Raw genomic sequence first — 21,467 nt, forward strand, 5'->3', positions numbered from 1 at the left:
TCCATCATTCTCCCCTGGACAGGGAGGGAGGGAGGGAGGGAGGAGAAATAGTTGGAGAGCGTTTTCTTCAACCTAGTGTGTGTGCCAAGGTTTATAGAAGCAGCAGCCTTTGCATGTTATGGAAATGACAGAAAGATGAACTCTGCAGCCATAATGTACTAATTTGAGCTCATGACATCTACAATCAACATAGGAATGCCTATTTGTGCAAGAAGAAATGGCTTCCTGAACACTTGAGAGCAGGCTCTTGAGCAAACATCTTCAGGATACATTGTGCCTTAAAATCGAGATAGATGAACACCTGTAAATGAAGGCAGAGGCAGTTAGGAAGAACAAGCTGAAGAAACTGTTTGTCAGTGACCGGCTCGGTCGATGCTGAAGCTGCCAAGGTGTGTCATCAGATTCTACCCAGTTAATAGTAGAATATACAGATAAGAATAAGAAAAATTAATGTTTGAAACTATAAAAGATCATTGAAACGACAATTTATGCTTCACAACCTTCTGAGTTAACAATGCAGTGGCATCTAAGTCATGGATACAATAAACAAGGTCTGATCCTTGTAGGTGATTGAATTAAGAAACAGATGAAACATTAGCAACGAATCTGATAGATTATTGTGACAATTGTATTTTTATTTTCACCTGAGACTTACAAAAGTAGACAATGAAAACAAAGATGACAGACGAGTTTTTCTTACACAGGCAATGGTACATTGCATGGTGATGGTGACCACTCATGCTCTACGAGATCTGGGTTAGCTCCCCTGAGAATCTTGAGACTAATCCACAATCATCCAGCCATCAGTAGTAGAGGAGCCAACAACCAACCACAAGATAAATACTTCGGCAAATAAGCCCTTAAGCAGGAAGCACTGTGCTTGGATAGAACAACAACACATAAAATGGGTTTCTTACTCCTGGGGCCGAGCAAGCCACAGAGAGCTCAGAGCACGAAGACGTGAGAAGTAATCACTGATGGCAAGAAGTGCCCGTGCAGACTGACGAGTAGTTAATATCCGGTGCATTTGTTGCAGGGTTTGCTGTCGCAGGTTGTCTGCCTGGAAGAATAAATGGAGAAGACTTATTGGAGAATAGGATTCCAAGTTCTTAGACAATGAGAAGCAAAGTTACATGGGTATGTTGATTGAATCAACAGTGACGAATGAGACTTGCGAAACGTATAGGACTAACAATTTTGACCGGAGAAATAAATCCTGTGCAACAGCAAAATAATTCAAACACAACATGACAATTCATGCAGCATCCTAAACCAGTGTCGCAAGCTTAATAATGATTACTTTACCTGGTGAAGGAAATTCTCAAGAGTTCCAAGTTTCCCCATTGCCATAGCCATCTGACCCATGTAATTTGCAACATTCCCTGAAGTTCCCGAAGGACCAAGAGATCCAGCCAAAGTTTCTGACAATGATTGCTGTAATGCGTCCATCCCTTGAGAGAGAGCATCCTCAGCCTGCTGTGATGACTGCTGGAGGTTGCATATGCCCATCATTTGCTGCTCTGTTAGCGGCTCCAACTGATTTGCAAGTAGCTGTATTGTTACAGCAAAAACAAATTAATGAATTAAGACAAAAAACGACATAAAAAGTGCCTATTAAAAATTCTACATAAAAACAAAGCCAATTTTCATGAGTAAATTTCTGGTGGCACAAAAAAGAGGAGAAAAACAAAGACCTTACTCAAAAGCATAAGGTATAAGGTTCTGCACCTTTAGAAGCTCAGATGAACGGAAACCCCCCAGCCACAAGAAACACCTTTCAGCTGGTGTTTTCCACATGCCTGATAATATGTGAAACACATCTGCCTTGGCAGCAATGCCCTTAAGCCTAAATATCTCATCATAATGCGCCATGACACCATCAACAATAACACGAAGATCATTTTCACTGGCATGAGCATTCACTGCAGCCCTCAGTTCACTGATCTGCCGATTATGTTCTTCGAGCCATCGTGCATATTCTACATCAAAGGTCAAGGCCCCTGCAACAATGATTTAACACATACCATTATAGAACAGGAGGCAAATACTATTGGAACCCAAAATTTATACCAGCAGTGACAAGGTAGGACATTAATTTTCTGATGCAAATTTGAAATTACCATATGAATGAAGAGTAGTTAGCATTCTTGGAAGAGAACCTAAGCTTTAATAGTTTTAGATATAATTTTTGTTCATGAGTTAATCAAGTAACCTACTTAACTAAAAAGAAGAATCGGCATGTTACATTTTATGTATTTGATACCAAGGATATTGTGAAGGGGATGGCTGAAGAATATCCTGCAGTAGAACCTCAACAATTTTGTTGCATGATGCATGTTTATATAACCTTTTTGTGCAGATACTTATGTTTTGTTGCCTCAGACAAAAAAATCAGATAATTACTAATAAAAGGTACCACTGGCATAAATTAGTAAAGCAGTTATCGAACTTAGTAAAGATATGTTCTTATGTTCCAAAAAGGCTAATGATTCTAGACTTCAACATCAGATTAAGAATCATGAAAGAGAAACTACCATTTCCACCCGTAGCATGGGATTGATCTCCTGAGTTAGAAATAAAAATTCCCTGCCGAAAGAAAGAAACATTTCAGACTGATTACATAATCTACAATATATGTGAAAGAAACAGGCTGAATGTAATAGAGAAGAAGATATGGCAAAAGAAAGGGACAATACCTGCTGACGAGCTTTTTGAAGCTCCTGCTCAAGTTGAGTAAGCTTCAGTCTACTACTTTCTAGCTGTTGCACGTAAGCCTTGTGATTCAAAGAATAAACAGGTGGACATACAATTAGTTGAAAATATATCCAACTAAAATTAACATCCAAAATATTATTTGAAAGAGGAGGAAAGAAAGAATATTAACCATACGTTCATCAAATGATTGATTCCACAAATTAAATTACTTTTCCAGAATATGCTTAAGCTAATTTATTCACCATGCCCAGCAACCAAAAGAGACCCAGGTTATCATTGTTATACAAATATTTCTCTATGATTACAAGATAGGTTACATCACAGATTAAAATTCGAAGCCCAGATGGAGGATTAACAGCTAGGGAATCAAGCTGATGTCATCTAGTTCCTAGTATCCGATACTTGTTCTCCAGGATATCATAATGCTCTTATAGCAAAATGGCTTGCAATTAATATACAGATGAAATACCTTTTTTCTTAACCTACTCTTCCTGGCAGCTTCACGATTTTGGGCAAGTCGTCGAAGGGTCTGTGCAACAAAAAAATTCAATATAAGTAAATGTAATAAATGTACTTTTGGCTAATACATGAAAGCACCAACTGAAGACAAAGCAAATAAGTTACCTTCTGGTCTAGTGTTTTGTCCTTCGACCTGTCACTAGAATCAGATGCTGCTGCAAAAGCAAGTTGTCCTCGTTCTAACTGCAATTAGAAGAGATAAAGATTCATAGCCAAAAACCATAAAAGAATTAATCAATCCTGGTGAAGCGAGTTCCCTTTTGCAACATAGAATGAAGAGATACACACCTCAATTCAGCAAACACAAGATTAGCATTTCCATTTATTTGCAGTAGTCATAAACATATCTTCTAATTGTCAAACCCTATGGTGATATGCACCAATACTCAGCAATTAATCATGGTGACTGCATGTCTATCAATGCTGTATGTGGTTTAAATCTTTGAGAAAAGGCTTACAGTGCCCTCCTACACAATCGTTTTTAAGTTTTCAATTGGCCCATCATTAATATGGTTTTCTGAATATCTAAAAAATCTCATAATCATTTATCTCAGTCGTGATACAGTCCATTCCCAGGACACTTTACTTTATAATACCCATTTTCACAACATTTCCCTAATACAAGCCAAGGAATTAAGTTTCAGGAATACCAGCCATAAGGCCTGCAAAGTGCTGGTTAACACTGGAACCACCTTGCCGACCAGGTAAGTTTATAAAGCCTCATTTTGCTACAGTATTGAAATTAATTGAATAAAACTGGAGCAAATGGATAGTTTAGAAAATCAAGATTTGCTCCCACATTAGTTAGGGTTCCTCTTCTCTTCATTGGCACAAGGAGAGTCACTCATCATTCACCTGTCCCACCATCTGTCTTTTTGCCCCTATCCATTATGCAATCTCGCTCCACCCTTTCATTATCCTTCCCCTCAATACCTAAAGCTTTACCAAATGAGGCTCAAAACCTATTGCCCTCCTCTTGAAGCTTCAATTTGAAGACAGATTGGATAATGTTCTGTGCTCAATGAAGATGATGGACACTGCTCGAACAGAAAAGACAGTTTAACATCATTTCTCTGGTTTCCTCTCTTCTTTTCTTTTTCCCTGTGGCTGTGTTTGTGCCAACATGCTGGCATGTAAATGTTTGAGCAACAACCAAAATACCACTGACACCCAGGCTTATATCCTTGACATAAACACACAAATTGATGTAGAATAATAACACACCTACTGTATTTGATCTGTGCTATTAATTACCATATATCAACCATGTCCTCACAAAGGAAAAGGCCATCAGTTAGATTTAAAAAGTTTACCCAACAACACATGGAAATCAGATGCATATATACAGAATGAGCAATAAACACAAAAGTAGAGGAGGCAGTGTGTAGGAAAGGAGTAGGGGTGTGCAAATTAATTGGTCAAACTGCAAAGTCAAAGCAAGGCCTTTGTCTCAGTTTCACTCGATTTTTTTATTATTATTATTCAGTTTGGTTTAGTATTTCACATAAACAATTACATGAATTTTTAATACTCAAAAGTTACTATTACTTGAAAGTTTAAAACTTTAAACTATCTTCTATGCATTTAAATGTAAGCATGCAGGCCAAATAACAATCAATTTCAATTTCATGGTGCTTTAACAGAGTGGGGCAACCATAGTTGCAAAAGCAAGTCAGGCCCAGACTTCCTTATCATTTACTGGAAAGTGACAGCGTAAGAAATACAATCTAGTGTTCAGATGATGTGGTTTATTGAAATTGTTTATGTGTATATATATCCAAAAAAATGAAAGAGCAAAGAAAATCACCCTCTGATTTTTGTCATCAGTGTCCACGTCTGTGGAGGTATCTGTCCTAGGACTAGCATCTGCCATTGACTCTCCCCAATTCTCAAATTGACCACTGGAAAATGATATTAAGCTGTGTAGCTTTTCCTTATGTTGGAATGATGTCAAAGATTCAACTCTAGCTGCTGAAGGTGCAATTTCAGTGGAAGCAATAGGCTGCTATCAGGAAAAAAGGATCAGAAGAGCATTTTTCTACTAGTAGCAAGGTAGCCAAGTACACCTATAAAGTTAGTGAGTGCAAAAAAAAAAGTGAAATCTTACTTTACCAAGAACTCCAAATTGAGAAGGGTCAGAATTTATAGATTGTCCACTATGTTTCACACTAACTGCTGGATCTGCACAAATGATAAAATACCCTTTAGGCCAAACCATTTGGCAAAAACACATGGATCCTTCTGTCACTTGGATTTAAAAGTAGAAATCAAAATGGTTATAAGCTTAGTTAGTTGCAGCCTTCCAGCAAATACTAAACTATTTTCATCTCAAATTATCTTCTTTAAGATAAGAAGGCTCCATTACTACTTATGAAAACTAAAGCAGATTTCTTCCTATTTCTCTCACATTACTTACTTTAGGTATCACTGACCTTTTAAAACATGTCATTTCTTATATTACAAGGAAAAAACAAAGACAACAAAAAACTTCTTTGTAGCAAATATCCAGTGAAAATGAGTTTTCTAAGAAGAACAATCGAACAAAACTAGTCCATTAAAATTAGGCCCACAATACTTCTTTATGCAAACAAGATTGCAACAGAACCAACAGTTGTGTAGCAATGCGACCTTATGTACTGCACCTAGATGATGGTAGATTTACTCAATTAGTAAAGAAAATTACTGAATCAGACAACAATTTGAGGAAGCTAGATTACTTTACTACTCAATAAATACAAAAGGAAACAACTCCTACATAGGAGGCCAGAGGCAGAACCTATATGAAATGTGATAGACTGCTCGAGCACGCCAAAGTCTGAAATTCTCTGTGTCGTGTTTCCTTCTCTGCTACTGAGAGAAAGCATTAGCCATAGATGAAGTACATAGAAACCTTTAAAGTAAAACGTGTATTCCTTGTATTCATGTATATAATTGTGTGTGTATGTATGCACAATGGGAACAAAGGTTGAATTTAAGAAGTTCTAATATGTGAGCACAGGTCAAGTAAACCAACGTATTACTGGAATGGGGCACTAGACTAGACTAGTTCTAATTCCAACAAAGCACCAGACTTGAACAATAAACATGGCGATGATTCCTTAGTTAGGAACACATTCTTGTCATTATTGGAAGCTCACTTTTCTAGTTTTGATAAAAACGTCTCCTGTGGAGTTGTCTCCAGGTAAAAAGGAGAGCTTCTCTATAGTGTATCACTAAAAAATTCTGCCTTAGGTTCTTAAATCCAATATACTAAATTTGTCCTAGCTAGGTCAATGAAGTTGCTTCAATTTACAGACTTTTATGTTAAATCCAATGGCTTGGCATGCAACCAAAACCAAACCCAAGGAAACCCCCTCTCAAGTTTCTTATATAAACTCTGTATCACTTTTTCATATATCAAAGTAGAAAACAGTTTCCATATATACTGAGTTTTGGGTTTATAACACTAGATGCATTGCTTATCAATTTCTATTTACATAATCCAACTCATTTTTCATGTAAACAATACTTAATATTTGCAAAGTTTAATGTTTGATGAGGAATGCCTACCTACAATAAAAAAAACCAACCCAATAAGCATAGGGGTTGCTTCTTATTTTGCAATTTGAACTTTAGTGTGGTGTAACCAAAACTTTGGTCAACAATTTTCTTCACACTCACAACAAAAGATGACTTTTAGGTCATATCTGATCTCGCATGCAGGTCAGATAGAGTTGGTGGCTGATATAGTATGTTCTGTCACTAACAACCACATAGCAAGATCCCGCCACATAATCTGCTAAGATTTGTTCCTTTGCCTCCATTCCAAAAGTTATGCACAACCTCCCTTTGTCGTTTTACTTTTTATCTTCTAGACTGAGAACAGCAAATAATATTCACATAATACCATATATATCAAAGAACCATTTGTCTAAGAAATCCCATAATCGATATATGCAATATACCCAGCTAAATAATTTAAATGCAATATGCATTCTCAAGTCACATACAGCTCCATTTATTACTTTATATTGTCTAATGCCCACGCTTGCCATTTTAACAAATCCATATTAAGATTGAAGAAAAAGCTGTTCATATTGATTGTTACAATTGTAGAAATAAGAAGATAGTTAAGATAAGAAAAGAACACAATCATGAAGAAAATACGACAGCTTCTAATCCAAGAACCAATGAGCTGATAACAATGATATCAAGCTGCGGCGGTCAATTAAGCATCGGAAGGTACCAGATTTATCAAGAAACAACACGAGGGAGAAAACGTAGAGGATGTATAGACCATGGACATACTTGTTCTGAACCACCGTCGTGGACGAAACAAAGCTCGGCATCCCGGCTGCGGTTAGCTTACCATCTTCGAATCCAACCCCATCTATGCTACTCCCCATACACCATCACCATCATGGCCACCGCCGGCACCGAGCACCAGAAAAGACCCAAAAATGATCCCAGAAAAATCTCAACTTTCCAACCCTAGAAGGCTGCTAAAGTCCACACGGCCACACGACAACGAAGAATCCAGAACCCCCCTCTGCTCAAAATCCCCCTATAAACACAGGGCAAGGGCAATCCCTAACCGAGAACGACAAATTCTCCAACCCTTACCCGTACACTGGAAGCAAGCGTCTCGAGGAAGTACGAACGACCCACGATCCCGGGCGAATCGAGCTACGAAGGATCGATCCTGGCGGAAGTCGAGGCGGCGCAGACCCAATTCTGCCTCCAAAACACCAGATTTTGGCGGAACTTCTCGCAGCTCCGAAGGATCGGAGGGCGGCCGCTCCTCCCCACACTTACTGCTTTGACTCCCACTCTTCGATCTCTCAGCCTTCTCCTCTTATTTCTCGTCGGCAATAATTCCGCAGTGGCTAAAGCGAATTAAAGAACTGCATACGGGAAGCAATAGATTACTGATCTCGAGAAACAAGCGAAGTCGGAGGGCAATCAAATCTCCAGGCGGCGTCGTGTTCTTCTTTTGCTTATTCTGCATTGGTCAATAATGCGGATTATTTTGACTTAGTTAAGTGGGAAATCTTTAATGATTTCGTTCTGCTGTTCAGTGGAAGCGGGAATTAGTTTTCCTTTCCTTCTTTTTTTGGACCTAAATATCCATATTGCCCTTTTTTATTACTTATTATTAATAATATTTCACGTGATTAGGTACGATGTCCGGTCGGAATAATATCTTAATTTGTACCAGAAGGATAAAATATTGATGGACATGTAAACCATGATTTGGACAATAGCCCTTCATGATTTCAATTGGACCGGTCAGACTTCCAATTTAATTCAATTGGACCGGTCGAATCAAGACCCGGGTTTGATCTGCCCTGCTATGAAAGTTCACGCTTGCACCAACTGGGCCGGTCCAGTCCAGTCCGTTTCGTGGGCCATCGACACGGTTCTCGTTTCGAGTCGGTCTCTCCCAATCCCCCTGCCGAAGCGACTGCGCATGAAACCGGCGGACACCTCAGGATCGGGGCGGATTCCAGCAATTCGCCGGAGGGGCCGGTGGCCTGCAGGTAAGCATACTTATCTTTTTCTTTCTTCTTTCGTTTGGAGAATTTGGATGGTGCCATCGAGTATCTTTTAGTCACAAGGCAGATGGCATGAAAAGTAGGGGCTTTCGCTTTGGTTTTCTGGGAAAAGTACTCGGAGTATGTATCTTCTCCTTAAAAGATGTTTTTTACTCGGTAGGATGGAGTTTTAAGAACTAGTGCTTTTCAAGTTTTAGTTCTAGTGATCGATTGCTAAATGATACTACTTTGGGACTCTCATCTAACGACCAGGAAACACGATGAATGTAGACCCAAGTAATGATTGAACTTTTTAAGAAAAAAAAAAGCTTCCTAAGACTTTTAGATCAAAATTTCATCTTTTCATAATGCATATTATGAGCAAATCATTTCCCAGATTTGGTCAACCAGCACATGCAATTTTCCATTTGTGAGTTCTCCAATTGAAAAGAGCCACCAACCTGGAGAAAGGTCTATGTGCTTTTTTAAATGTTCATTGGACCAATGATTGATTCGCTGTACTATCAAATTGCAATAGACAATTGAGTGTGGCATTTGTAATTTTCATCAATGGAAAATCCAACATTGGATTATGATTCTTGGTAATGGCTATCTTTGTTGGAAGATATAACTAGAAATCATTTTCCGTTTAATAGAAATGTTGATATACTATGGGTAGAAGGCATATCCAAGATGTACCTGGGGATCTTGGATCTTTGGGTCTGGGCCCTGAGCTCCCAGACTCTGCTGCACCTGCTTCTGCCATGCAGCAGAAAGCAGACATCGCAGATGGAAATCCAAGGATTGCAACTAGTGGTTACAAGACAACACTCTGCAGCTGTTTTAACACTGCTGAAGTCTGTCAGTTTGGAAACTTTTGTCATTTTGCTCATGGGGAGGGTGATATGCTTCAACAGAAAAAGAGGCCTTATGCCAAAATTCCTTCTGGAAGCAGTGGAGGCTACTTCAATTTCTATTCAACTCCTCCAGGAATTTTCTCAAGTTCTAATCACAAGTTTATGTTGAGCTTAGTTAACTCAGTGTAGCAGGTACCTCTGCCTGCCCTTTCTCTTACCCATCTTGGCCAGGTTGTGAAAATGTATTATTTTGCTAATAAAAGGGTTGTTGGTCTGATTGTGGTCATCATTTTATGTATTTGCATATCTCAATTTGAAATAAGAGCAATTTATAGGATCAGTTTTATGGTTCTGTGCTGTTAAGGCTTATTCTCCATGCCACAGGTGGCTCTTCTGTTAATAGAACCTTTTTTTGACATTTATTATAAGTGGAATTCCTCAAATGAAACTAGTCAGAAGGATACTGAATAGTATGTTTGTCGGATAAAATCAGCCGGTTGGTGGTGTCAGTAAATAATTAGCTTTACCAGAGATTTTTTGATCAATTCTAGTTTGTTCTATTAGTTCTCATTTAAAGAAGTTTAATTTCTACCAATGTTGCTTCTGTGCTATGGTTTAATTCATTATAATTTCTGTGGTCTAACATGATATTGGTGGCTTGGACTTTAATAGTCAAGTTTGTGTCATTAATTTATTTTGGATTAGCTTAATATGTTTTTTAAATGCAAACTATTAATAGCTGTGGTAATGGTTGGTGAGGAAAATTAGGGTATACAATTATTCATGGTACTAATACTGTTGTTCGGGTAATGATTCAATTTGCATTGCTAAAATTTTCACTGGCATTAGCTCACATAAGATTGTTTAACTCTGTATAAAGTTCACAAAAGCTAACACCTTTATATGCCATAAAGATGTTTGATCACTTCTCCGCCTAATTTAATCCCCACAAGCAAGATTTGTACATGAAATATCCTCACTTCCCTGCCCCCATAATTAGCCTTCAATCTTCTGCATGATTTCTCCACCACACCAAAGTATAGGATACATAGTCAAGTTCAAACAGAACTGATCCTCTCCTCCCTCTTTTACATGCTCAGGTTAAATAACCACATCTCTTCTTTTCTTTGGATTTGGTTCAGGGTTCCCTTTTCTCATCATGGCCGCAAACTCATCATAATTAATTCTTCCATCCTGTGAATTGAAAGCAAGAAGAAAACAAAATTTATGTTTGATTTCTGAGTCCCTAATTCTCTAGTATTAGGCAGATTTATGCTGCTGCATGGCCTATATCAACCAACTTACATTGTCCACATCAGCTTCAGAAATTATGTTCTTGATCTCCTTTTCGTCATACAGCCCCTTCTCTTTCAGAGCTTGCTCAAGTTCTTCCCTAGTAATATAGCTAAAGAAGAAGGGAGAAATATTGATTAAAGGAAAAAAAATTGTGTTGTACTATCAGTTTGGTCATAACTTACCCGCTGTTGTCCGTATCAAAGTACTGGAAAGCTGTATACAGATGTTCTTCTCTGCCCATTCTGTTCATGTGCATTGTCGCTGTAATGAACTCATCATAATCTATGGTTCCGTTCCCATCTGCATCAGCCTGCGTTCAGTATCGTATTGTCAGAAGTGTTAGTACAGAAACTTGGCTCTTTCCTTCTAGATAGACTGATTGAATTTATTAGTAGGATTTTAATGCATATAGAACATACAGCTTCCATTAGCTGTTTGACTTCATTCTCTGATAGCTTTGTTCCTTGCTTAGCAAGACCTTGTTTCAGTTCTTCAAGAGTTATGGTTCCACTATTGTCAGAATCCATATTTTTGAACATTTCCTTCAGCCCTCTGATCTCTTCCTCAGATAAGCATCCTGCTATTACCTGCAGATATATGCATCAAAAGCTGACAACTGCATTTTGAGTTATGAATGCCTTTTTCTTTCAGTCTCTTCGAAGATAAAAAAAATTCTTCTTCTAGGCTGTTGCTCAAATAGAGCAATGTCTTGTAGGATATCCAGTTAATCAGCATGCTTATGCTGCTAGCCATGCCACTGTGATTCTATCTAATGTAAATTTCTACAAGAAACAGTTGAGGTGTGTGTAGTATGAATCGGTTCCCATTAGTGATCCTTAATTTGTGTTACTAAGAAATTATGGTCAAGAAGTTTACCCTTGAATTGATGCAACATGTGAATTGGGAGGCAAGAAGTTTACCCTTAAAGCAGCTTTCTTGAAATGGTTCATTGCTGTGAACTGTTTCAGTCTGTTGAGAACTGCATTGTCAAGTGGTGTATCAGGTGCTTCTCCATCTTCTTTGATCCAAGGATGGTCTGCATTATAAGCTCATAATTAGATGAGACAACTTGCACCAAATGCAATCTTCCATAAGATTCCATGGAAAGAAACTACAGATTCAGAAAAAAAAAAAAGAAAAGGAAAGAGACCATATTTAGAGTAGGAGATTCTAGGATTTGCCTTTTACATGTGACCTCACATTTTTTTCTTCCCCTCGAAAAGAAGAAAAGAACAAAACATATAAGAAATGATTTTTTTTGTCTTAATTTTTCTGTCCATCTGATCTTGCCAAGGTGTAAGAACTATGTTTGATTACCATTAGGGCTTCACCAACCAAAAGTTAGATGCATTTTTGTCCTTTTTCTCTTTGGATGTAATTTATTACTCCAAGATTTTCAGCCAAATAAATGGCTTGCTGTGTGATAATTAAGAATTGGTTATGCAATGCAATTGCAAGCAAACTAAAAATGAAACATAGCTAAAGAATGCATGAGTGTCTATTAATGAAGAATAGACAAACAACTGCTAGACATGTTCTGCTATGCATATGAACTATACAAGAAACCTACTTTTGCAGACTAAAAACACATTAATTGTTTTACAACTAAGCTTTTGAGGTGGGACACCACCAACCAGAGTTGACATAGATCAAATTGCTGCCCAGAGAAAAACAAAGCTAGTAATGCTAGTAAGTTAAGAAATTTATTATCCGGAAAATAGATCATACTGAGAACTTCAAATGCTGTTAGCCTCTGTTTTGGATCCAAATTTAGCATCTTTCTCACAAGATCCTTAGCACCAGGTGAAATGTTAGGCCATGGATCACTTGTGAAGTCAATCTGTCCTCTCAGAATAGCATTGAAGATCCCCTGTTCAGATTCTGTTGGAAAACACCTTAGTTTGACTTTGTTTTTCTCGACTTAGGCAGTATCGGCTGCAGATTGCAGAGTAAAAGAAAATTACCAGCCCAGAAAGGAGGAACTCCACATAGAAAAATATAGAGCATCACCCCTATGCTCCAGATATCAGCTTCTGGCCCGTATCTTCGCTTGAGAACTTCAGGTGCTATGTAATATGCGCTGCCGACTATGTCTTTGAATACTTCTCCTGTTTAGGGAAGATCTTAGTGAAGCAATCAGCCAGATAACATGGATAAGAACAAATGCTGTATGGAAAAGATGTTAAACACAATTGCTCATAGAAAAAAATGTAGAACATTAAACACAAGCACCGAAATGAGAATGACCGGACAACATACCACCACAGAAAGGAGAGAATTTTTCATAGGTTTTATGTCGAACAGAAACTCTTTATCCGATCAGAAGAAGTATTAAGAATATATACAAATTTGTCTATTAGATAACAATAGGATGTGGTGATCTGTATCTGACTTGGTAAAAGAGTTTGAGCTTTTCATTGTTGTAACATCACGATTAGATCCATGTGCAGGCATTAGCTTCCAATGCCTTTCTGTTTATCTACGGAAGAAAGGCATTGTTGGATTGTTGTTTCTTTTTACTATGTATTTTTCCAAATTGCTTTGCATTAAATCACCACATAAGAAGTAGCTCTGTTAAAGAAAGGGGAAAGGATGAGAACGAGAAGGAAGAGAGAAACGGATCGAATTGACCAAGGCGGATGGAGGAATTGTACCTTGCTTGAAGAAAACGGAGAGCCCGAAATCGGTGGCCTTGAGAGGCGCGTCTTCGTCCTTGCTAAGCAAGAGGAAGTTCTCCGGCTTGAGGTCTCTATGCATCACCCCCATGGAGTGGCAGGTATGCACGATCTGCACGATGGTCCGCAGCAGCGACGCGGCCGCCCGCTCGGTGTAATGCCCTCTCGCGATGATCCGGTCGAACAGCTCCCCGCCAGCGCACAGCTCCATCACCAGGTGCACCGACTGCTTGTCCTCGTACGCCCCCTTCAGCTCCACGATGTTGGGCTGCCCCGACAGGTGGTACATGATCTGGACCTCCCTCCGGACGTCCTCGATGTCCTCCTTGTTGGTAAGCTTCCGCTTGGCGATGGTCTTGCAGGCCAGCTTCTCCCCGGTAGCCTTGTGGGTGCAAAGATGCGTCACGCCGAATTGGCCCCGGCCGAGCTCCTTCCCGAGGGAGTATGTGGTGCGAACGTCCTCCATCGGGCGGCCAAGAACCGGGCCGATGGCGGTCGGTTTGGAGGGCGGGGTGAAGGCCGCCGTAGGGATCGGGGCCTTCTGGACGGGGGCATCGTCGGGGGCGGAGCTCGGGACCGGATCCGCGCCTGCCTCGCCCTCACCCTCGGCCGGGGCGGGGTTGGTGGGGTTCTTGGTGAAGCAGTTGCCCATGGAGGAGGAGGCGGAGTTGGGCTATAGCGCAAGGAGAGGCCGTCGCATGATGGAGAAGGGGCACGGGGTAAGTTTTGGGGACTCCGAAGGAAAGAGAGGATTAAGGGAGGATATGAGTTGTGCATGGAGGGGAGTTGGGAGGGGTGGTTGGAGTAGAGGTGTAGAGAAATTAGCGGGAACCCAACTGTATTTTGTCTACAAAAAGATTTCTTTTTTTCTTTTATCTCTAAATCTTATAAATTGAAACTTTCAATAATATTAACACATCATATTTTCAAATTATTATTATTTTTATCTCAATTAAGGTTAAAATAAACCCAATTTTAGATTTAAGTGATCACTTGGGCCACGGTGGCCCTTTAGACATAGTTAATTGGATTGACATCTTGAGCCTCCAATTGGGCCCCAGAGGCCCAACTGAAATCCAAAGACTACGAGTAAGGAATGAAAGCCACATATAAAAAGTAGAGGAGAATATATGATGCTGCTAAGCGTTTTGCCTTTCATGCCCTCATGACTTTGACTAAATCTCGGAACTATTTCCCAACTTCACACGTTGTTAACAAACATCGTCTAATTGGGACCGTTGCCTAACGATCAGACGGTCAGAATGTCGCCAAGTATACACTAGAAAATGAGAAAAGTGGAGGAGTAAATTGTCATTTTGGACCATTAAAGGTACTTCGGATACTTTTTAACCTTAAAACGGCGATGACGTCCGTTACGGGACCGTCGACGTGCCGTTGATCGATGGGGCTTCTATAAAGGCGGGCGTCGGAGTGCTTTGAGATCTCGCTTTTGCCTCTTCCTCTTACTTCCCCTTCCTTCACTGCGGGTCTCCGGATCGCTCTTGCACTCGATCCCCTGAGGAGGAATGGCGGAGCAGCTCACCGACGACCAGATCTCTGAGTTCAAGGAGGCCTTCAGCTTGTTCGACAAAGACGGAGATGGTTAGATCCCGTCGATCCGATGCTAATCGTTTGTATTACTAATTTCTGTCTCTTTCTTGATTGTCATTTCGATTTTTGTGTACTTTTGCCGATTCTTGGATGCTTGTGGTTGTTCTGCTTTCTGTTGGAGCAGAGTGATTTTTGGTTTATTCATTCTGTCCCCACTAGATTGTTCCTGTGATTCTTTATATTTTCCTTTGTTTTTCTACGTATAGTGATCCATTGTGCTTACATTAGGGTTCATCAGTGGTGTAACGTGGGTTTTAGGTTCTGTTGTACGAGTCTTTCTGGTTGTATCTTTTAGTAATGGAGCAAAATTCATCTGCGAAAACATTTATTATACCTTCCTCTCAAGATTTAGGGTTTTCAAAATGTGAGAAATATTACGTTGCTTTAGAAATATATCTTCTTACAAAGTGAGAAAAACAAACAATAATGTAAACAGGTTTGTCTTAACAGCAACTTTTTTACCTTATATATTTAGGTGAACCTACAAGTTCTTATGTTAGGTGAGATTCTTATCTTATATATTTAGAAAAAAAAACAATAAAAGTTTGTCTTATCACCTTTTGTCCAAGCTAGCAAGTCTGTCTCCTGGTGTTACCGTCGCATGATTGATGTGCCATATTGGATGATTAAACAACGAAAGATAGGTGCTTTAAAGTTGGGAAATCGGTGAAAATAATGGTTGGTTTAGTTGATGCAATGCCAACCAAAAGAAAAAAAAATGATAATTTACTTTGAAAAGATAACTTATAGCAGGCCCAACTACCAGTTTCTTGGAAAAAGATAAATAAGATTTGCGAGGAATGCAATTAAGATGGGATAAAGGGGGACTGAGAGATCCATAATCATCATCGACTTGCCACCTATATAAAACTGGTACGGCTTGATATCTGTATCACAATTCTATATATGTTGCAAAACTAGTACGTACACTTATGGACAGCAAAAACAGTACTATGATACATGGTTAAAAGGGGACAATATATACACACACACTACGAGGATCCAGGCCATAATTGGAGAATGGTAAATGTTGAAATTTGCACTCGAAGAATTTAAACAAGTTAAATGACTTCATTGAAGTACCAAACTGCTGTCAGACTAGCAAGTTGTTTACAAGCAGTTTATTTTTGGCTTAATGTGTAAACAATCAAATTCTTTCTTGTTTAGTTCCTTCAATAAATAAGCCGAGTTTGAGCCTTGCCTACTATGCAATATGTAGTTATGATATATAAATTAACATTTTTCTTTATAGGAACAAAATTTTTGTTTGTTGCGACTAGCCAAACTTACTAATGTGCATTGTTATAAAGAAGAAGGAAAATTGTAACTGTTTTAGCTTGAATTAAGAAAGTCTATATACTTGTGAAAGACTTAATTAGCCTTAAGCTCTTAGTGATCTGCTAAATGGGCTGATCTTGAACAGAGCAGCAATGCTTGCAATCAGATGAGCTGGCTTGATGGACTTGAGCTAGGGCTAGCTTGGTGGAGCTCAGCTAGTTTACACTCTTAATTTTAAGATACTAATGCATGCTAATACAGCTTCTGAACCATTTGTGGAAATGAGTGTTATACAAATATACTATATATTTTATTATGTTTTATTTGGTTTAGCAAGTTTCTAAATCTACACATTTGCTAGTTTTATCCTGTATGCTTCTGACAAGCTTTGAAAAGTTCTAACTTCTGTTATTCGCTGTAGATCTATCAATGACTGGAGCAAAAATACTTATTTGGATTTTTCTTTTCGATACATAATGTTAAATGGGATAAACTTTGCTCCAAATTTTAGTAGTGTATTTATTCTTTTTGGAATTTTAACAGGTTGCATCACCACTAAGGAGCTTGGGACTGTGATGCGTTCTCTAGGCCAGAACCCTACAGAAGCAGAGTTACAGGACATGATAAATGAGGTTGATGCAGATGGTAATGGGACGATTGACTTTCCTGAGTTTCTCAATTTGATGGCTCGCAAGATGAAGGATACTGACTCCGAAGAGGAGCTGAAGGAAGCCTTCAGAGTTTTTGACAAGGACCAAAATGGTTTTATCTCTGCTGCTGAACTCCGTCATGTCATGACAAACCTTGGTGAGAAGTTGACAGATGAAGAAGTTGATGAGATGATTCGTGAAGCTGATGTCGATGGTGATGGTCAAATCAATTATGATGAGTTTGTGAAAATCATGATGGCAAAATGAGTCATCAGAGAATAAAATAAATTGTGACTATGCCTATCCAGGTAGTTATCTCAATAATCATGTTTACTAGATTGCTCGGCCTTCTTCCCCCTTTATCTCTGTTCATGTGTGGTTCTGTTGTGCTAGGTTGCCTATGTATGAAACCTGCTTTACTTATGGTGCTATGAGTTTTGCTTGGATGTAATATGTGGACAATTGTTTTGTCTTTTATTCAACTCTCCCAACTTGTAACAAGGAAGACATCATGTCACTTGGTTAATTATATATGCAACTCTTCTTTGTTTTTTTCCTTTATGATTATGTTGTAACTAATGCTGCAGTGATGCTACTCAATTGCTGCTTGGCATGCTTGAATTGATTTGTGAGGATTCAGGCTAAATACATCTGAACCCCTTCCAATCCCAGAACTCTTGGTTTGTCGAAGCCTTCTGTAGTGAGTTGGCCGTTTAATACTTCAGCAGTCAATTTGCTTCAGATCCAGGAAGTAGTAGATCATTCTGTACCACCAGGTTGCATATGTAAAATATAAAATGTCTTAAAATACTCTCCTACCATCAAGAAACTAATGGATTTTTGTCGACTAGCATATGCCATGTGTAGTTATAATCTGATAAAATTTTCCATTTTTTTGCTTCCCTTATAAAATAGTTTTTACAGAGCAGAAAAATCTATGTGGGTGACAAGTTCTGTGCATCATATCTAGCTATTGCTTGGATGAAATATATTTTTCCATTAATCATTTTCCTGGACAACATTTTGCAACTTTCTGTTCAGTATATCATTTTCTGATGGCCTTGTTACAACTGTCTTTTGGTCAGCATTCCATTTTCTGGTGGCCTTGTTTGTGGCTTCTTGACGCAATTACATTACTTGGGTTGATCCTAATTTCTTTACAAAATACACTGCTTAAATTAGATGTTGGGAACTGAGTTTTTTTCTGAAAAAAAAAAAGAGATTTATGTAATGTCTAGGAACTTAGTGCATGCCTGTGAGAGCACAAGCAACAAGATCATGGTGTTTCAGGTTATTCAAATAGTGAAGCTTGAAATTGCAGTATCTACTCTCAATGTGCTTGAACCAGCTTGCGCTGGACAAATTGTTCTGGATCAGTTGATATTAGATGACTGAAACATGCATCAATATGTTTTCAACTGGTAATAAGAGTACACTGAAAGATATCAGTTGTGTGTTTGAACAATTGATGCATACTCAGCTAGTCTTCTACAAGAATCAGTAAACAATTTGTGCTTCAAAATCAGCAAAGTCAACAGATCCAGACTCAACAGGGGGCATGAGGTAGGCAGCCACAAGCTCAGACACCAGTCCAGCAATGAGAGGTATCCTCTTCAAGTTCTTCACCACAGGAATATCCTGGCTCTCACCAACGGCAACCAGCTTCTCATTGATCTCCACCATTCTTTCCAGCTTCCTCTTGAACTCGGGATTTTCGACATCCAAAACAGCTGGGAAAATCCTTGCGGTGGTGCGGTTTGTCTGCGACCATCAATTTGGCAATGTGAGTACCCAAGTAAACATCAATTTGTACTATGACACTGACTTACAGAATTTAGTTTTTGCATATGAGTGAGTGTGCCGTATGACATTATAAATCTGTTCCTCTAAGTCTCTCCTAGAAAAGAAGTTCATATATTATCATCTGATGACAAAAGCTAGTGCTGCATCATGACATGCATTGTAGTCTTACCACTTGTTATCATTCTTTCATGAGTAGGAAGATTATAAGAGAATTCCTGTTCATCTACAATTGTGTCACAATCTGTTGTCTGGATGTGTGATCAGCTGCTTTAGAGTCTGATAAATAAAAGAGGAAGGGTATTTTTTTCTTTTGTCTCCTAATTAGATTATAACACAGTGTTAAAGTATCAAAGTTCCATGCCACAGTCAATTTGTATTTTTGACATGCATCACATTTTTTTTTCTCTCCTTGCAGTTGAAAATCTTCATTTGTATATAAAAATCTCAGCTCCTTCTGATCCTTGAGAATTCAGTAAGTTAGAAGGATGCTCATGGCAGCATAGAATGCCAAGTTTTCCTCTGTGTGCTTGCTATCTGGTTAATAAATAAGCAAAGCTGAACTGGCTATATTAGGATTACCTCAATGATGACATGCATGTCGAATTCTTTGGTGTCGAGGCCAATTCCTTCATAGAAAGCTGTTCGCTGGCAATCATTCAGGTACATGGTCACATAGACCTGCCATAATTGTGAGTTTGATGCAAACAGTTCTCATTAGCTTTGATAATGAAAGACCTCATTGCCTAATATGGTGTTGACAGGAAAAAGAGAGAAATACCGAGAGGCAGAAGAATCGAGACCACAGCTTGGCCTTCCAGTCATTAAGGAACTGTGGCTGAGCTTTGAGCAAAGCAGAGAAGAAGTCACCATGCCTGTTCTCATCCTGGCACCAGTTCTCAAAGTACTTGAAGATTGGATAGAGTTGGAATTCAGGATTGGCCTTCAGGTGCCTGTATATGGTGATGTATCTCCAGTACCCAATCTTTTCAGATAGGTATGTTGCATAGAAGATGAACTTTGGCTTGAAGAATGTGTACTTCCTAGCCTTTGTAAGGAAACCCAGATCCAATGCCAAGTTGAAATCAGAAAGCCCTTTGTTCAGAAATCTGCATAAGTTTACAATCCTAAGATTAGAAATGTGATGCATCCAAGGCTACATGTCACAAGAAAATAATGGCTCTTTAAAGTAGAATGACCAGCTGCTCTACTTACCCAGCATGCCTGGCTTCATCTCTGGACATGAGGGAGAAGATCTCAGCCACAACAGGGTTGGTTTTCTGTCTCCAGATTTTTGTCGAAGGTTAGTGACAAAAAAAACTATTCCGACTATTATTTGATGATTAATGTGATGAAATAATAATAAAAATGTAGGTTTTGGTAAATTCACAGGAAGCAGCTACTGTTGTCTTCGAGAAAGAACTCATTCAAAGATTACAGCTTCGACACAGAGCAAAGCTGTTATTGGAAGCTCAGACTGCTAAAAGAGAATGGGGATGAAGGGTCCGACCTTGAGCCTTCGCCCGAGCTCCTTGTAGAGCAAGAAGCCAGAGAACTCGGCGGTGCACGACCGCTCCAAGAACTCCACGAAGATCTGCCTCAGAGGCCCCTGCATCTTGTCCGCCGCTTCCTTGAACTCGGGGTTGCGGACGAAGTGCGTCTGGTTGTAGTCGGTCTTGAACTCGTTGAGCAGCGCCTCGAACTCCGCCTGGTTCAGCTTCTTGTTAATCTCGGTGTTGAACAGCTGCTCCATCTCGTCGAAGTCCGTGGTGTAGAACCTGGGCGTCAGCAGTGTCTCGTTTATCTCGGTCTTGCCCGACTTCTTCTTCTTAGGCGCGGCGGCAGCAGTGGCGCCGGACTGCGAAGAAGCCAAGACTCTGAGTTGGGAGCTGCGAGGCCTCAAGGTGCCACCTTTTCTGAACTTGGAGATGGGGTTGATGGGCTTCATGAGAGCCAGCTCTGCTGCTGCTGCTGCCATTTTTGCTCCCTCTTAGAATGAGCTTTGAGGGAATCGGTAAGGGTTTGAGGCTATAAGAAGACGAGAGGCAGCAAATCTTTGAAGTGGAGGGATTGGGGCTCTCATCCATGAAATCTATAGCTTCTAATGAGATGGTGGCATGTGTCAAGAGAACCATTTGGTGTGCAGTCGGATAGAATTAGAAGCATTGGCCAGGATAGATACAGATGTCCATGCTGACGACACCTGGTCGAGAATACAGTTTATTTTTGGTTGTGGTAGTAAGTTAATTTAATTTAATTTTTGTTAGGGTTGCGCTTGAACGTACTTGTCATCTAAAATAAGTTTAAATTATGCAATTTTTTTTATCGGAATGTTGCTCAATTAAGATAATGAGATGGAAGATAATTATCAAAATTTATATAAAAAATAACTTCTTTTTGCATTTCTATTGATCATATTTTAAAAATAGTCTAATTTCTTCCTCCAATTTAATATAGTAAATATATCTCCGAATAATTAAACCCTTCAAGTATGTCTCTTGGCATCCATTCAATAAATTATAATTAATCATTACTAATTATTCCCAAATGCCT

The 21,467-nt window shown here is 39.2% G+C and overlaps 4 protein-coding genes and 1 long non-coding RNA gene across 17 annotated transcripts; 2 read left to right on the forward strand and 3 right to left on the reverse strand.

The window, feature by feature from the left end:
• Positions 1–538: 538 nt before the first annotated feature.
• Positions 539–8,230, reverse strand: LOC103999614 (transcription factor TGA2.2). Of its 13 annotated transcripts, XM_018819613.2 has the most exons (12): positions 7,837–8,229; positions 7,522–7,762; positions 5,990–6,084; positions 5,342–5,415; positions 5,042–5,239; positions 3,340–3,417; positions 3,185–3,244; positions 2,697–2,774; positions 2,535–2,586; positions 1,729–2,000; positions 1,306–1,551; positions 539–1,060 (listed from the first exon to the last, which is right to left on the reverse strand). In XM_018819613.2, exons 2-12 carry the CDS (start codon positions 7,617–7,619, stop codon positions 914–916), a joined length of 1,398 nt encoding a protein of 465 aa, XP_018675158.2. In that variant the 5' UTR covers positions 7,620–7,762; positions 7,837–8,229; the 3' UTR covers positions 539–913. The 13 variants fall into 13 exon arrangements, 12 of the variants coding, with proteins under 12 accessions (XP_018675158.2, XP_018675160.2, XP_018675164.2 ...); XR_001976007.2 differs by having other exon boundaries at positions 1,700–2,000; positions 5,042–5,236; positions 6,011–6,084; positions 7,522–8,229; XM_018819615.2 differs by having other exon boundaries at positions 5,990–6,081; positions 7,522–8,230.
• Positions 8,231–8,567: 337 nt separating this feature from the next.
• Positions 8,568–9,944, forward strand: LOC135624384 (uncharacterized). Its single transcript, XR_010491661.1, has 2 exons — positions 8,568–8,753; positions 9,404–9,944. It is a non-coding gene; the product is annotated as an uncharacterized LOC135624384 (long non-coding RNA).
• Positions 9,945–10,422: 478 nt separating this feature from the next.
• On the reverse strand, positions 10,423–14,343 carry LOC103999615 (calcium-dependent protein kinase 2). The gene is made up of 8 exons (XM_009421410.3): positions 13,555–14,343; positions 12,865–13,008; positions 12,629–12,781; positions 11,821–11,936; positions 11,320–11,487; positions 11,083–11,210; positions 10,910–11,009; positions 10,423–10,798 (listed from the first exon to the last, which is right to left on the reverse strand). Exons 1-8 carry the CDS (start codon positions 14,225–14,227, stop codon positions 10,706–10,708), a joined length of 1,575 nt encoding a protein of 524 aa, XP_009419685.2. The 5' UTR covers positions 14,228–14,343; the 3' UTR covers positions 10,423–10,705.
• Positions 14,344–14,956: 613 nt separating this feature from the next.
• On the forward strand, positions 14,957–17,675 carry LOC135624383 (calmodulin-like). Its single transcript, XM_065127914.1, has 2 exons — positions 14,957–15,177; positions 17,008–17,675. The coding sequence occupies exons 1-2, from the start codon at positions 15,102–15,104 to the stop codon at positions 17,379–17,381; spliced, it is 450 nt and encodes a 149-aa protein (XP_064983986.1). The 5' UTR covers positions 14,957–15,101; the 3' UTR covers positions 17,382–17,675.
• An 827-nt stretch (positions 17,676–18,502) lies between these two features.
• Positions 18,503–20,926, reverse strand: LOC135624381 (magnesium-protoporphyrin IX monomethyl ester [oxidative] cyclase, chloroplastic-like). Its single transcript, XM_065127911.1, has 5 exons — positions 20,425–20,926; positions 20,130–20,194; positions 19,696–20,023; positions 19,497–19,595; positions 18,503–18,875 (listed from the first exon to the last, which is right to left on the reverse strand). The coding sequence occupies exons 1-5, from the start codon at positions 20,890–20,892 to the stop codon at positions 18,612–18,614; spliced, it is 1,224 nt and encodes a 407-aa protein (XP_064983983.1). The 5' UTR covers positions 20,893–20,926; the 3' UTR covers positions 18,503–18,611.
• Positions 20,927–21,467: the final 541 nt, after the last annotated feature.

The sequence above is a fragment of the Musa acuminata genome, chromosome BXJ2-10 (genome assembly GCF_036884655.1).
Source record: "Musa acuminata AAA Group cultivar baxijiao chromosome BXJ2-10, Cavendish_Baxijiao_AAA, whole genome shotgun sequence".
Lineage (NCBI taxonomy): Eukaryota > Viridiplantae > Streptophyta > Magnoliopsida > Zingiberales > Musaceae > Musa > Musa acuminata.